General features: G+C 36.7%; 2 protein-coding genes across 4 annotated transcripts; one reads left to right on the top strand and one right to left on the bottom strand.

Annotated features, from left to right (window-relative positions):
- Positions 1-18: 18 nt before the first annotated feature.
- Positions 19-4376, bottom strand: LOC133460242 (PEST proteolytic signal-containing nuclear protein-like). Of its 2 annotated transcripts, none has more exons than XM_061740844.1 (5): positions 4256-4376; positions 2531-2757; positions 1459-1533; positions 1313-1368; positions 19-1240 (listed from the first exon to the last, which is right to left on the bottom strand). In XM_061740844.1, exons 1-5 carry the CDS (start codon positions 4296-4298, stop codon positions 1132-1134), a joined length of 510 nt encoding a protein of 169 aa, XP_061596828.1. In that variant the 5' UTR covers positions 4299-4376; the 3' UTR covers positions 19-1131. The 2 variants fall into 2 exon arrangements, with proteins under 2 accessions (XP_061596828.1, XP_061596820.1); XM_061740836.1 differs by having other exon boundaries at positions 2531-2760; positions 4256-4320.
- A 2795-nt stretch (positions 4377-7171) lies between these two features.
- Positions 7172-13765, top strand: stk16 (serine/threonine kinase 16). Of its 2 annotated transcripts, none has more exons than XM_061740867.1 (8): positions 7172-7251; positions 7495-7619; positions 8551-8770; positions 8859-8992; positions 10754-10841; positions 11156-11284; positions 11413-11534; positions 11947-13765. In XM_061740867.1, the coding sequence occupies exons 2-8, from the start codon at positions 7534-7536 to the stop codon at positions 12083-12085; spliced, it is 918 nt and encodes a 305-aa protein (XP_061596851.1). In that variant the 5' UTR covers positions 7172-7251; positions 7495-7533; the 3' UTR covers positions 12086-13765. The 2 variants fall into 2 exon arrangements, with proteins under 2 accessions (XP_061596851.1, XP_061596860.1); XM_061740876.1 differs by having other exon boundaries at positions 7179-7263.
- Positions 13766-15893: the final 2128 nt, after the last annotated feature.

A 15893-nucleotide genomic window follows, 5' to 3' on the forward strand; every position in this document is an offset into this window, starting at 1 on the left:
TAAAAGCAGATTATCACATTATATGTTTATTGTATTTATTTGGGGATGTCTGAACAACAATTAAATAGTCCACAGAGATATTCAAAGTTATAATTTAGACAAAGGGAAATTCATAAGAGATTCAGGCACAGGATAAGTCAGTGAGGTATGACATTTAGCTGACATAAAAGGACAATCTATATTTTCCATGAAAAAATCTTGTGAAAATGCCTTATAACTGAAACCTATATTTTAAACCACAAGAAATGATTTGCTATAGCAGTTACCACCAAAAGGGGTAACCACGTCACTGCTGAATCACTTAGGTTTTCATACAGCTAACAACTAAAAAGAAATTGATTGTAAAGATAAGATTCAATGACCCATATTCATATTGCAGGTTTGTCAAACTGAGTGGAGCAGTATGAAATACAGTGTTCCAAAAAAGAAAAAAGAACCACCTGCACAAAGCTCTAATAAACCTAAGTAAAAACTTAAAAATCAAACAAAAGAAAGTTTCTGAAGTGGCACAGCTGGTGAAAACAGAAGGTTGTACATTGATGCTATGGAACTGAATCAAACTAAAGGATGCTTTTGCACATCTAGTGTCTGCTTTGCAAAACATTTACGTTTACATAAAACTCCAAACTGAGGATAAAAAAAAACCAACTCACATTTCGATTTACTTTTTTTTTAAACAAATATAAAAGACATGCAACACAATTGCTAAGGAACACACCTAACCAGCTCTATGTGGGTGAAAACAAAATGTCACAAAAAGAGCGTGAAGGATGTAAAATGCTAGCTTTTCTATGGGCCAGCACAGTGCAATTGTTGCAGATGTTACAAGTTTAGAACAATATTCTGTATAACTCATCCCTTCTCCATCACCGGCCCATACCCCTCGAACCGAGGGGACTGATATTCTTTCCTTTCAGTTAGGAATAACCACAACTGGTTAGAAACGTAAACAAAAGTTCAGTTACAACCATAGAAGGCTAAAAGTATTCCTCATTGCGTGTCCACAAATTGTTAGGTTGTAAAAACCTGATGCTACAGTGAGGAAACACTTGAGCCTTCATGGATATCAGACATAGTTGACCTATGCAAAATTATCCATTAGTGACAAGAAAAATCTGAGCCCATGATTTACTATTCGTCTGTTTGGGCCTTCAGCTTCCTCTCCCATAGCTTTTGATGATCAGAGAAGCCCTGCTTGCCCTTGTTGAAGGAATTAGGTCCTGCAGATGTTGGCGTCTCCCTGAAAAGATAGCGGCTTAAGATACATCAAAATCACTAAAAGAGATTTAAGAGCCAACTGCTGCCATATTACCTGCCAATGTTCTTCATCCTCATTTTTGCTTCTGGAGGCATTTCCTCTGGTTCACTCTATTTGGCAAGAAAAAAAACAAAAATAAAATATTATCTTTTTCTGACTATGAAAATCTTGTGTTCATTTGGATGCATGCGCCCACTTACATCATCATCTTCGTTAAAAACCGATGCCATCTCAACCTTTTTTGGAGGAAGTGATGGTACAGTCTCTTTGGGTTTCTACAATAATTCAGACAAAGAAAAAAAGCAACACAGTCAATCAGCATTATACCTCTCAACACATAAAATGAAAGAGTGGAAGAACCATAACAACTGGTTATGGTTATCCTACAAATTATTCCCATTATAAACTAGTGATTGCTCCAAAACCACTTAAAAATAATTCCTTACTGCCTTAAATGCCTTTTCTGAACCCATGAGAAATGTGCACATATCATACACACCAACGTGTATGTTGTTGTGCACCTCTAGAACATTTACACCATTTATATCAAATCAATCAATCACATTTTTTTTGTATAGCACCTTTCATCCAGGTAGATGAAATACAAAGTGCTTAACATTTTGACTGAAATATAAGCATAATAAAAATAAAAACTGGGAGACCAATGCACACTGACATACAATACAGTTAATTAAAAAGAAATAATGATAAAAGTTCAAGAATTAAGGCTAAAAAATAATCAGTCCACAACAATAAAATATAATAAAAATATTACAAGAAATAGATAAATAAATAAAACAAATACCTCTAAAAACAATAGAATAGAATAAAACTATAAAATGTGATGCTACATAAAAGCCAGACCAAAGAGATGAGTTTTTAGTCTACGTTTAAAAATGTCCACATTTCCAGCCCCTCTCAGATCCTCCGGCAGGCTGTTCCACAGTTTTGGAGCATCGTGGCTAAAAGTAACATCACCAAATGTTTTAGTTCTACTCTGTGGAACAGCTAGAAAGGAAGAGCCAGAGGATCTGAGGGGCCTTCCTGGTTCATAGAATAAAAACATCTCTGAAATATACTCTGGTCCAAGCCCATGTAGCGCTTTATAAACTAATAAAAGAACTTTAAAATCAACACAAAAACTAACAGGTAGCCAGTGTAAGGATTTTAAAATTGGCCTAATGTGTGCTCTCCTTCTGGTCTCAGTCAGAACTCGTGCTGCAGATGCATGCACAGTCTTTGCAAGAAGTCAAGGTCTGCTGTCCCACTTACTGTCGCTCCGAGCTTGATGGATATGGGATTCCCCTTCTTCGGCAACGGACATTTCATGCCAAAGCCTATTTTGGAGAGTTTTCGGGGGGCCGGCGGGTCTGCCGAGGCCTCGTTTTCGACTTCAGGGCTGAGATGCTGCTGTTTGCGTTTGAGTGCGGTCCCCTCTCCTCCCACAGTGCTACAAGAGACAGGCTTAGTTTTCACTCTGTCTCCCTCCTCCTGCGGGCCTGCTTGAAGCAAGACAACTCACCACGGTGAACAACTGCTTTCTTGTAATCGGAGATGATAAAAAGCTATATCTTTATTTTCACCTGTGTGGCTAGCCACCGATAAATCAAACGGGACTTGAATTCTCTGCTACTATTTGAATGAATGAATGAATGATTTATTTCGGACAGAATACATTGAGACATTTACATGGTCATTTCACAAATAAAAGGTAAATAGTAGTGATGCACCGATTGTTCGGTAACCGAAATTGTTCGGCCGAAAATGGCAAAAAAACACTTTCAGTGTTCGGTGGAATAAGTGGGGAAAAAAAACGAACAATTAATAACTGCGTTGTAAAATAAGGAAATAGACTGGCTGCTCCGTCCCGTAATGTTGCGCACTACATAAATCGTTGGCCAACCAAAAACTAACCCCATAACAATTTTACTTAACATTCACCAGGAGGTGGAACCAAAACAACATAATGCTGGGAAATTTTTTAAAAAAATCATTTTTTTATGTTCAATAAATATTTTCTACCTTGTAATTTTGTAAAATATTTTTTTCTTTGAAAAGCATGCCTAAATCAAATGTATTTGATTTATGCAATGGTGAAAAAATTGGCAAAATAAATGAAAAACTGCTGAAGAATTCGGTATTGTTCGGTATTCGGCCAAGTGTTTATTATTATTTTCGGTTTCGGCTACAAATTTTCATTTCGGTGCATCACTAGTAAATAGAAATGTCCGAAAAGGGAGTAGGCTGAAGCCAAGGGCTTATTATAGCCTATCCTGTGCAGTGTATATCATTCACACAATATGGCATCCGGTGGATGATAATACACAAATAAGAAAAGAAATACTCATCACTCACTCAGAAAATAAATATATAAAAAGAAAACAAAGAGAAACTGTCATTGCATTATGTTATATAAAAATAGTAATACCAATAATGCAAAAAGGGGTATATAGTGGTGCTATTTTCATGTTAATCTATAATAGGCTATACCAACATAATTAACAGATTTCTTTATAACTGTTTATCGTTTTATATTTAAACATTTTTTTTGAAAACATAAATTGAGGTTAATTCTTAGATCCTTATCACAGCAATTCCACAATGTGACAGCTTTCACTCTTTCATGTAAAGAGGGAGTAGTGAGAGCAGGTTGAGTTTAACAACAACACCCTTACAAACTCAAACTACTAGCTGGCCAGTGACAATGTTGCTCTTATTTATAGTTTAGAAACTCTTATAATACATTTTTTTTCTTTCTTTGCAGCATTGCTGACGTTAATAACATCTTTGAGACACTTTAGCTCATGGCTACACGGGTCGCGATAAAACCATGTTTATGCTACATGTGTGAGCTAGCTGAAGCTAACGTCAAGTTTTTATGTTGAAGTTCAGCGAATAAATCCTCCTCAATGAAGCCAGTTTTAACTTATGCATCAAATCGAGCTTCGCGCGTTTTCCCCCTACAATTATTATAGACTGTAACCACACAAATATCACCTCCGTCGTCGCTGCTGCTCGTGCTGTGCTCGTTGTCCGCCATGGTCGTCTCTCTCGCTGCAGTGGCGGGATCCGGCCGCTAGTCTTCTTAGGGCGCTGTGGCCGGGAGGACTCACATTTCTACCAGCGAAGAAGAAGACGAGGAAGAGGGCAGCCGTTTTTTTTTTTGTTTTTTTCTCACTTTCTTTATTAACAAAGACACCAATACAAACTCTCGTAGAGGAAACAAGTCTACTTTCAAATTCTTCTTTGTAATGCTACATGAAGAACAATAACAAAAACAAAAGAACATAAATACACAAAACAAGAAAGAAAAAGGACTAGGGGGCATATAATTGTTTAAATATAAATTAAATGGGCAAGTGCAATGATAATGACATAAGACCAAACCAAAAGAAAATCAGAGGAGCTAAACCACACAATGAGAGTAGCTTAGAGATTTAGAAATCATGTAAGAGATCATCCTAGCTGCCTTCCAGTCTTTTAGTCTGAGTAATGCTGAATAATACAATTTAAATTCATTCATAAAACAGGAAAAAGAGGGTGTGTTACCTCTCCATTTACTACAGTGGATGTGATATTTGGCTAAAGGTATGGCAATATTTATGATATTAGAGTTGGACGAGCTTTGATTGTCTATATATAATAAGATGTGGGAAATGTTCAGAGAAGGAACCTTCGATTTTAAGGATAACCAGTTTTTAATATTTATCCAAAATTGTTGTGAATAATGGCAGGAAAAAAACAAGTGCTCCAATGTTTCATCATCAGAATTGCAAAAAGTGCAGGGATCAACCTCGGGCAGCAGTGAGTGCTACTCACAAAAATAAGAAAAATAGACATATTTTCTCATCAACAAAACATATTTTAAAATTTTCAAGTAACAAAATAGCATATGTGAACCATTTTTCAGACAATAAAATCACAATTGAACCATTTTTCAGACAATAAAATAACATTTGAACCATTTTTCAGACAACAAATAACATTCTTATTTTTGTGAAGGGGGATATATATTGTTTTTTGGCACTACCTTGTTCTCTACAGCTGATATAACATGAATTACTCCTATGTGGGATCAATAAAGTTCTTATTGTTGCCATCTGAGAAAATTAAATATATTATATTTGGTGCCTAACTGTTTCCCAAGTATATTAGTGCGTGTGTGAATGAATAAATTAGATGTAAAACGTACAATTCTTTGTAGAAAGGCGCTTTATGAAAATAAGTCAATTTACTTGTATTAGTTTACAGCGCAGTCTTGCCACATCCAATATGGCGGCGACGTTGGCGTACGGCTCAGCACTCGATGGGGCGTCTACGTATATGTCTATGATGCTGCTGAGCTTACAGACTATGAAGTCACTCCGGGAAGATTTGCTGTATGAAGTTCTTCAGTGTCTGTTCAGAATTCGAATGGGGACCGAGGTAGAGTTCTGCTGGGTACCTGCTCATGTGGGAATACAAGGAAATGAACGTGCAGATAAAGTGGCAAAAACAGCATTAAGCACAAGACATATCACTGATATTCCATTTGGAAAAGGTGAAGCTAAAGCCCTAATCAAAAAGAAAATATCTGCATTTTGGCAGAAGAAGTGGGACGAGGACAGTAAGGGCAGAACTTACTATAGAATACAAAACACAGTCAGAGCACAGAGTATCAAGGGAAGAAGTAAAAGAGAGGGGGTAGTGTTAACAAGACTAAGATTTGATCACACTGGACTAAATAAAACTTTTTATTGGGAAAAATAAATTCAGAGCTTTGTAATGTATGTAAGAAAACAGAAAACGCTGAACATGTAATTATGCAATGTACTAAATGTATCAAAGAAAGGACCAGGTTGAAAGACAGGGTAAGAGAGGCAGGGATACTGCCTGGGAACTAAGGGGGATAAGTTGTGGGAGACACAGAGAGGGCTCATAAAGTTTCTAAGAAACACTGGCTTGTTTTACAGGATACAGTGGATATATAGCAGTCTTGTTTTGTTTTATTTGTTTGTTTGTTTAGATGTTTTTTTTTCTCTCTCTTTTCATTATTATTATTATATTAGATAATTTATTGTAAGGCAGCACAGTGGCTTAGTGGTTAGCACTGTTGCCTCACAGCAATAAGGTCCCCGGTTCCACTCCCAGGCCCGGCAGGGTCTTTCTGTGTGGAGTTTGCATGTTCTCCCCGTGCTTGCGTGGGTTTCCTCCGGATACTGCGGCTTCCTCCCACAGTCCAAAAACATGCATATTAGGTTAAATGGTGTTTCTAAATGGCCCGTAGGTGTGAGTGTGAGTGTGCATGGTTTGTGTTTATATGTGGCCCTGCGATGGACTGGTGACCCTTCCAGGGTGTAACCCCTGCCTCTCACCTGAAATGAGCTGGGATTTTGTTTATTTAAAAGGATCCTCATTAGTCTTCGCCATGGGAAGACTATTCTTCCTGGGGTCCACACATAGACATACAAAAGATAATATAAAAGATGATAATATAATAATAATATAATAACATGACAATAATCCAACTCAAAAAGGGTGAAAAATCTTCACTACAATTCCCGAAATAATAAATTGAACCAAAAATAAAAGATTAAGTAATCCTACATCCACATCCTACGTAGCAATATTTGCTACTATCACCAGATCTGTTCCGCTTATGAACAAGATAGTTTACAACGACTTTATAATATACCCATCCCTCTATTTATAGAAGTATAAATATAAATATATATTACATATCATAATATAGGCCTACTCATACATTATAACATAGGCTCCAGCAGACCCCCGTGACCCTGCAAAGGACAAAGCAGGTATAGCTAATGGATGGATGGATAATTTAATGTAAAGCTATAGATAAGTAGATCCTGTCCTACATGCTCCGGTCCAGTAGGGGGCGGTATGCACCTTACAGTTGGTATTGCAATCCGCCAAAAAACGCAAAGAAGAAGAAAACGACGAGGAAGAGCAATATGACAACACAGCTGGCTAACTTGGGGAAAATAAAACCGGTAAGAGGAAAGGTAACTAGTTATAATCCTGTTTTGTGAAGGAGTTGGTTGTGATATCACAACATCTGATAGTAACGTAAAAAAAACTCACATTATATGCTTTAAGAGACTGGAAATTGTGTCGTGTTAGCTCACGTTCGTCTGTCAGAACTCATTGTTTATTGTAATTTGTCACAGTTGCCTTCGGTAATTGTCGTTTTTACACTTTACTTTCTATATTTGTGTTTGTTTCATTTCTTCTAGAGCCTTTAAAGCCTCCTGTTAAACAATGTACCAGGCAGGATGGGGCAGACCCTGTGTTTATGCTCTCGTGGCTCCATCACCATCGAAAACAAAAAATATTACTTTGTTCAGAAGCTAGATGAAGGGTAAGGTGACATTCTTATTGTCCACCTTTATCACCATTGATCTGTTTTCATTTGTAAGTGTGGCATATTTTATAGATGTGATAAAATCCCATTTAAAAACAAAACAAGTATTGCCTATTGTGTTTTGGTCTAGTTAAACACATGCCTCCATACCTGGAAACTATACTTCATTTAAAAGCTGTGATATTTTCAGGGATGGCAACTCAACGCCTCCAACAGATGTGTAATTTAAGTCTGATTACTGTGGAAGCAAAAGTCTGTTGTTTTAGATAGATGAATAGATGGACTTTAGTAATCCCAAATTTGGAAAAGTAAGTTACAACAGCCAAGTTAAGGAGGGCATAATAAAAGATTAGAAAGATAAATGAAAAACATCTGCACAGTTGGGATGGGCGGTATGGACTAAAAAATGTATCACGATAATTTCTGGCATTTATCCCGATAACGATAAAAATGACGATTAAAAAAATATTCTTTCTTTCTTTCTTTCTTTCTTTCTTTCTTTCTTTCTTTCTTTCTTTCTTTCTTTCTTTCTTTCTTTCAGGCTCATATCTTTCTTTCTTTCAGGCTCATTTCCTTCCTTCCTTCCTTCCTTCCTTCCTTCCTTCCTTCCTTCCTTCCTTCCTTCCTTCCTTCACGTACGTTGTGCGTGGATTTAACGCAGAACCATAAATCAGACTTTACACAAAAACATCATCAACGGGAATTTATCGTTTTTACCGCGAGATGAAAAATTCTTACCGTGGGGAATTTTTTTGGCGGTATATCGTGAACGGTAAAATATCGCCCATCCCTACTACACAGGATATATAATATGAAATAAACTAAAAAAAAAACAGATTCAGTTCCACGCACAAAGGGATGTTCCCACCTCCATCCTGTTCACTACATATTTATTTATTTATTTTCTGTTATTTTAATGTCTGTTCAGAGGGTTCAGTTATGTTGATCTGGTGGAGGGGGTAAAGGATGGACACTTCTATGCTCTGAAGAGGATCCTGTGTCATGACAGAGAAGGTCGCCAGGAAGCTCAGACGGAAGTGGAAATGCATCACATGTTCAATCATCCCAACATCTTGAGTCTAGTTGCATACAGCTTTGTTGAACATGGGGGCAAGACTGAAGCCTGGCTTCTTTTGCCATACATAAGAGTGAGTTGTAGCCATGGTTTGGATGATAAGACACATTGTACAAGATATGATAAAAGTCTGATATGGTTTTGTTTGTGTGTGAGAACAGAAAGGAAGTCTGTGGTCTGTACTTGAGAAGCTCAGAGACAAAGGGAGCTTAATGCCTGAAAAACAGATTTTGCAAATCTTCCGGGGAATCTGTTCTGGATTGAAGACCGTTCATGAAAAAGGTTATGCACACAGGTAATCTTTCTCCTAATGCAGAAATGTATGACTCATATCTGTATACTTTAAATGTTGGTTTAGTTCTTCAATTGAAAATGCAATAAATTCAGTTTTCCAGAGATTTGTGTGAAACACAAAGCTCCCGTATCTCTACATGCTAGCAAATCTCTTTCCTCATGTCTGTTTCCACGGCAGAAATGGCTTGTTACTTAAGTACTTGGTTCAATAGTTGAAACTTTCTGTTGTACAAATTAAATTGCATAAGAAAGACAAAAAAGGAAAAAATAAACAACTCTATAATATTGTTTTATGGTTTAATTTAAACATACAAAGGCAAAACAATCCATTAACTTAAAGACAGGATAAGAGTGTTTCCATGTGCTGGTCCTCTGTATTTGCTGCCATGCATGTTTTAGACATTTCCCTGTGTCAGTAGTCGAGATTTAACTAATTGGGTCACAGCATCACTTGTCACTAAGGTCTTCACAAGTCTATTTATGACCCATCAATTAAAGCCAGGCATGTTGGAGCTCAGAAACATCTCAAGGACCATGACTGGGAAACCATGGTTAAGACACTGTAGCAATGTCTAATGGAAAAACACGTTGTCACATTCATTAAATACTTTCTCCCCATCTGCTAGCTTCCCATGTGAGGACACTTATTTCATTGATATATGTTTTTCACACATAATGCTGGATCCATAAACTGAGCATAGTAGAGTTTATGATGGGTTTGTTTTCTTAAGAACCACTGGAGGGTAGGGAAAGGTTGAACTAGTTCTCCCTGTTTTGTTTAAAATATCAACAAATGTGACATCATCCAGAAATCCTTAACCCTGCTTTTAACATAAGACCACGGCCAATCACTGAAAGGATGTTTAGGAATATCCAAATATGAGTCCTGGAAACCGTTGCCTTGTTGCAATTTGTGTTAGCTTTGTAAATACTTTGTTTGTTTCCATTTTTTGGATTTGGGGTTTGTGTTGGTACAATATAAGATCCCCTCTTTTCTTCTCTATATTACTGTGAAAAAGAAGAATGTGCTTTGAGATTACCATCACAATATATTTTTAGGGAAAAAGTTGATTTCTAATGTTGATACTTTTGTTATTCAAAACTGCCTTGTTTATTTGTGGTTCTTTCTCATATTTGAGAAATTACGAATTCGCAAAATTAAAGTACAGGAAGTATGGACAAAGTATGAAAAATGAAAATACAATCAGATGAACAAAACGGATACAAAACAGTTTATTTATAAAAATTGAGTCATACTATTAAAACACCTTTCCCCTCTTCCATGGAACAACTGCAGAAAAGTGTGGTTGATGAGGTATATTAGTCATAGTTTATGTAATTTTTTTCTTTAAACCCCCTTGGAAAATATGAACCAGTGTCTCTGGCCAGTACATATTGTAAAAGGGAAAAATAATTAATTAAACTTTGTTTTTTGGACAGTTTGACTACAAAACTGTTTTCTTTAACTATCAAGCTGAATTGTGTTTCTTTTGTTCTGAAATGTTTATTTGACACAGTCAACTAATCTCGTCTTCACACCTGACTACTTCTGTGTCCTTAGGGGGAAAAAAAGGGAACATTTTGTAATTTTTTTTGTTCCACTTAGCATATCGTCTCTAATGAAAAATGTGCTTAAAATAGTTTACACTTAATATACATGTTGTATGCATGATGTTGTCAATCATAACATTTCTTTTCCGAACTTAGAAAAGAAGCCAAATTGTCTGGTTGTGACCACATGCAATGTCTTGTGACTTGTTAGAGACCTGAAGCCCACAAATGTTCTTCTGGATGAGGATGATAGGCCTGTCCTGATGGATCTGGGCTCAATGAACCGTGCAAGAATTGAGGTGAGGGTGCACAGTTTATAACAAATTAGAATAATAATAAGAACTTAATCACTTGATAAGCATTGCTGCAGTCATGACATCTCATTTAGATCGTGTACAGACTGAAGCCAATCCTAGCATCTCATTCATGATCACTTTGCATGACAATGACTGAACCTCTTGGAAGTACTTTTTCTGTACCTTTTGGCCATCATGATTTAGACTTAAAGCAAACCAACTGATTGTTAACTCTCTACTGTTTAATAAAAAATAAAGTTCACAGGATTCAAAGCATATTCCTGTTAGGACTTTGATAAAATGAAGCTTTGTTACAGGTTAGGGGGTCCAGAGAAGCTATGACCATTCAGGACTGGGCAGCCCAGCGGTGCACCATTTCCTACAGGGCTCCTGAGCTCTTCAATGTAGAGAGTCACTGCATTATAGATGAGCGCACTGATATCTGGGTAAAGCCTCAGTTACCGGTTATATTAAGCATGTTAATCATACTGTTATCTATAACAACATCAGTAGATCTTTGGTTTGTTGCATGACTAAACGACTCCATGTTTGTGGTATTTCTGTTATCTTCCAGTCACTTGGTTGTGTGCTGTATTGCATGATGATGTTGGAGGGACCATATGATCTGATATTTCAGAAGGGGGACAGTGTTGCTTTGGCTGTTCAGAATCCAGTGACCATCCCGGCATCATGCAGGTCAGTATTCAAGCCCTTACTCCTAAGTTTCCTGTTGATTTTTACGGCTTTTCTTACTAGTAGTAGGAAGAACTACATTTTTGCAGTGAAGTAAAGGTATGTGAAAACAAATTCCAAAGTAACCATGGAGCTTATTTTAAAACGTATTGCACACCAATAGAAAAACAGGAACTTTCTTTCCACTTAAATTTCCTTTGTGTTTATTAAACCCGGCTAATATTTTGTACAGTAGTAGTCTGCAACGTATATTAGCAAAATAAATGTAGTCAGATGGATTGAATTATCTTCCCTGAACACTTTACCTCCAGTGGATCTAAAATAAAATCAGGTCACGTTAGTAATGATTCTTCTTTAATATGTGAATGGAGGGATGGAGTGAGCAGTTTCTGTTTTTTGTTTTTCTTTTGCACAGTTATTCAGAGGGTTTGCAAATGCTGCTGAGCTCCATAATGGTATCAAATCCCCAAGAGAGACCAAACATCAGCTGGGTGCTTGACCAGGTGCAGGACCTGCAGAGTCGCAGCCCAAACACCCAAACCAACATGGTCTGATCTAGCATGGTGCTTTTTATGTGGATACCTTTTGCACACACTGAAAACCATTTATTGATTTCATTATGAAATTATTTAATTTCTTTATTGAGATGTAAAAGCCCAGGAACTGATTTTCACTTTTCTCAGTAAGCTTGGCAAGCATCTGGGATTTTTAGAATAATCATGAGCCTGACCTGCATGTCACAGAACATTCTTGTAGTCTTTGATCAAAATAATTAAAGATGCCTTAAGTATAATTACATTTTGACGTGCAATGCTTTTCAGAAGGGTCTAAAATTGTGTGATTAGTAGTGAGCTGGCTTTATCTCGTCATCAAGATAGCAAAAACGGTCTTTATTTTTGTGCTGAGAGTTAAATGCTGAGATGGAAACCAATTTTGTATCAGTTTATTGTTATTCTCGAGCCAGCAGCCTTGTAGTTGAACATTAGTCCTTGGTACTAGGAAAAAGGAAAAAGCAACGGGCTGGCTCTGTCAGAATGTAATAAAATCAGATTACAAGGTATTTTAAGGTAAACTATGGTATTTGTATTTGTTTAATCAGTACAAACTATGAAAGAGGTCAAACCAGTAAGAAATATCGTGATTAATGGTAAAGTTCAGAGTTGCTGCTAGGTCAATTCTGTGTTTGAATAAAAGCCTGACTTGCTCTGTCCTCTTTTTTTTTTTTTTTTTTTTTTTTTTATATTACTTTTTGGGGAAAAAAATGCATATTTCCAGCATACAGTTTGAAGAAAAGAAAATTATATTGTCTTGAAATTTAAAAGGGATGATGGGAAAGGCTTTGCTGCTATTTCTGGAGGATAAATACGACCTGTACTCAATGCAGCTTTACAGTTATTGAGATCACAGTAATCCTAAAAACCCTGTTCAGAAAACAGTTTGATTCCTTTTCTTGGTTCTTGAAGATGTTCGGTCTCCTACCTTTTGAGCCTTTTTTCAGTTCTGTCAGACTGATGAGTTTTGGATTTAAACACTGTTGTTGGCCATTCATTGTGTGTCATTCAACATTCCTTTATAAAGGAAAAATACTGTCCTCCATGAATTCACAATATTATACACGTTTATGTGGCTCTGTATGTAAAATAAAGCATTGAGTATATCTTTCCACAAAAGAAGAATTACTAAAAACACAGATTAAGCATCTTTTTACACCTAAAAATAGATGACATAATTAGTTCAAGGAATCACTGAGCTATATTTTTTAATCATTCTAAGTAAAAGCATTGCTCTATATTGCATTGCAGAAAAATGTTTTTGCTTCACTTTGTTTGTTTTGAGTGTTTGTTTATATTTTCCTTTTCCATTCCAGTTTAATTCTTGTTTCCTTTAATGTGTGAATGCTTACAGTTTTGTTCTCTCAGGGTACTCTCACATCTCAAAACGTTTTTCTTTGTAAACCTAAATGGTACTTTTTTAAATGTTTCTGACAGAAATATATTTTGGCCATTTAAGTTCAATTTCATGCTTTTGTGACTATAATGAAATGATATGAGACATGTATGGTTAATTGTTGCAATGTATTTGAGTGGTATTTTACACGCAGTGTCAATATATTACCTTTTTAATGCAAAGTCTGGAAATTGCCAGGGACTAAAGTCTTTGTTGCTAATGGAAAACTAAAACTGATTTGAACATGCTCATTATGAATGTTATAAAGTTATTGGTTTCCGATATTATTAAGAGTGTGCTTTTGGTTATTTAAAATTCTGTTAAAACTGTTACTCACTGCACAGTAAAGGAATAATTATGAAATATGTAGCACTCTGTATATACTTTTTAATAACCGTGAAATAAAAAGAAATGATACATTTAAAATCTGTATTTATATTTAAAATCAGTATTTAAATTGGTTTGATTGCAGCTAAATTTACCTTTCAATATAGCAAAGTGTTATTCATTTACAAACATTGGCAGTCTCACCGAAGGTCACACCAGCTTTGGTGTCTTTAGTTGTTCCTGAGCAGCTTCTACTGTGTTAACGGGTCATTTTTCTCCGCCAGGGGGCGCTGCTGCTACAAAGGACACTTGCTGAGTATAAAAGCAACATTTAATGAATCCCAGGACCCAGAGTTCCCCAGCTGAAAGCTTTAATGTAGCAAGATGATCACCTGTGAGGGGCTTTAAGATTTGCAGCTGATGGATGTAAAGCAGGCTGTGTGGTTAATTTATTCATTGATCATTCTGGGAGGATATAGGGAAGACGGTAAAAATGGCAAGAAAAAAAAAAACAAAGTTGCTGAAATTTTGAGTTTTCTAAATTTACTGTTTGATTTAAGTCCAGTGCTTATTCAAAATATTTCCTTAGCTGTGAGAGTCCAGGCGCCAGGACAATGTGGACAGAACTCCACTGTCAAGTGTCAATACACAGCAGCAGAGCTCTTCACTGAGATGTTTAAAAACATGTCCTTTCTCAGTATTAACCACCATCTGCAAAGTTTTGTTTTAAAGCTTTGTTTGACAGGAACTTTATAGGATAGGGTTCTGATCGTAATCTAAGGAACTACTTTCACAATGCACAATACCAATAATTTGATGAAATGGTATTTAAAATGAAAATGTTACCTGAACCCTGATTCACTTGAGAATATTTGGTAGATTTGGGTGATGATTGATTTGCTGCCTGGATGAATCGTGGTTTGGCAGTTGTAGAGAGTAAGAGAAGGCTGCGTCTCTAATTTTATTTTGAATCATAACATTTCAGGTTTATTTACGCAAATGGGTAACCTCAATCCTGCAGGATACAAAAGTGATGTGCAAGTAGTTGCCAACTTTTGCAATTTTATAGACTTGTCATACGGATTACTCTAAGTATGACTATCTTTGTACATCATGCAAGACATTTTTGTGAGAATTTGGGATTTTGATCTGCTGGGCAGTCCTAATCACCCAACCTCATTAAAACAACAGTGGAGGTGAATCGGATTCATCCTAGTGGTCATGTAGCGTAAGAAAATTTGTGAACTTAAGCATTAATCAAAGGAAAAGCTTTTTGGCTGGTGGAAATTGGCTTAGCTGAATTACTAAAAAACAATGATAATCATTAGTGCGAGTTCTAAAATTGAGTTCTTCATTTATTCAAAAAGTAAAGAATCATGTATTGTCATGATCTTAAGAGACTTGTCGTCCACAGCCGGTCTCGACTGAAAGAACTAAACACTTTCTTTGCCTCTCCTTTTTTGTCATTGTAGGTGTACGTCCGTGCACGCGTTTGGAGACAAATATTGAAATGCTCATGAAGCTTAATTTACAACCCTTACATGCACTTAAATCAGTGAGATCTTACACTTCACGGCGGCTCCAATTACTTCCAACAGTAATTCCTGCCTTCCTGGGCACATGCACACAAATATGGCCAGTCATAAATATACACCACCTGCCACATATTTACAGCACACATGCCCTTTAGTACGCACAAACCTGAAAGTCATCACACCTGAATTAAAGATATGCAATCTGATTTCTTCCTCAGACCACCTGCAAACCCCAGACTCCCCTGGGAATGGGCTCAGAGCTGTGTTTATGGGCTAGCAAGCCCGCGCGCACACACACACACTCTCGCTTCACTTTTTATATTCACGATCATCTGCCTGTGAGGGGCAGATTGATGTCATGCAACACAAGTGCAAGGTCAACGTTATGTTTGACCACATTTTAGCACCAATTGTCTGTGCTTTTGCCTCTTATTCAGTAAGAGGCGAAAACACCGGCTGCTAGGATCCGACATACAGGTGCTTGTGTGTTTGCTTCATTTGCAACCCGCCCCCAGTCTTTAAACACAAATACTGTTTAGCTCTCACACCATAA

The sequence above is a fragment of the Cololabis saira genome, chromosome 2 (assembly GCF_033807715.1).
Source record: "Cololabis saira isolate AMF1-May2022 chromosome 2, fColSai1.1, whole genome shotgun sequence".
In the NCBI taxonomy this organism is placed as follows: Eukaryota; Metazoa; Chordata; class Actinopteri; order Beloniformes; family Belonidae; genus Cololabis; species Cololabis saira.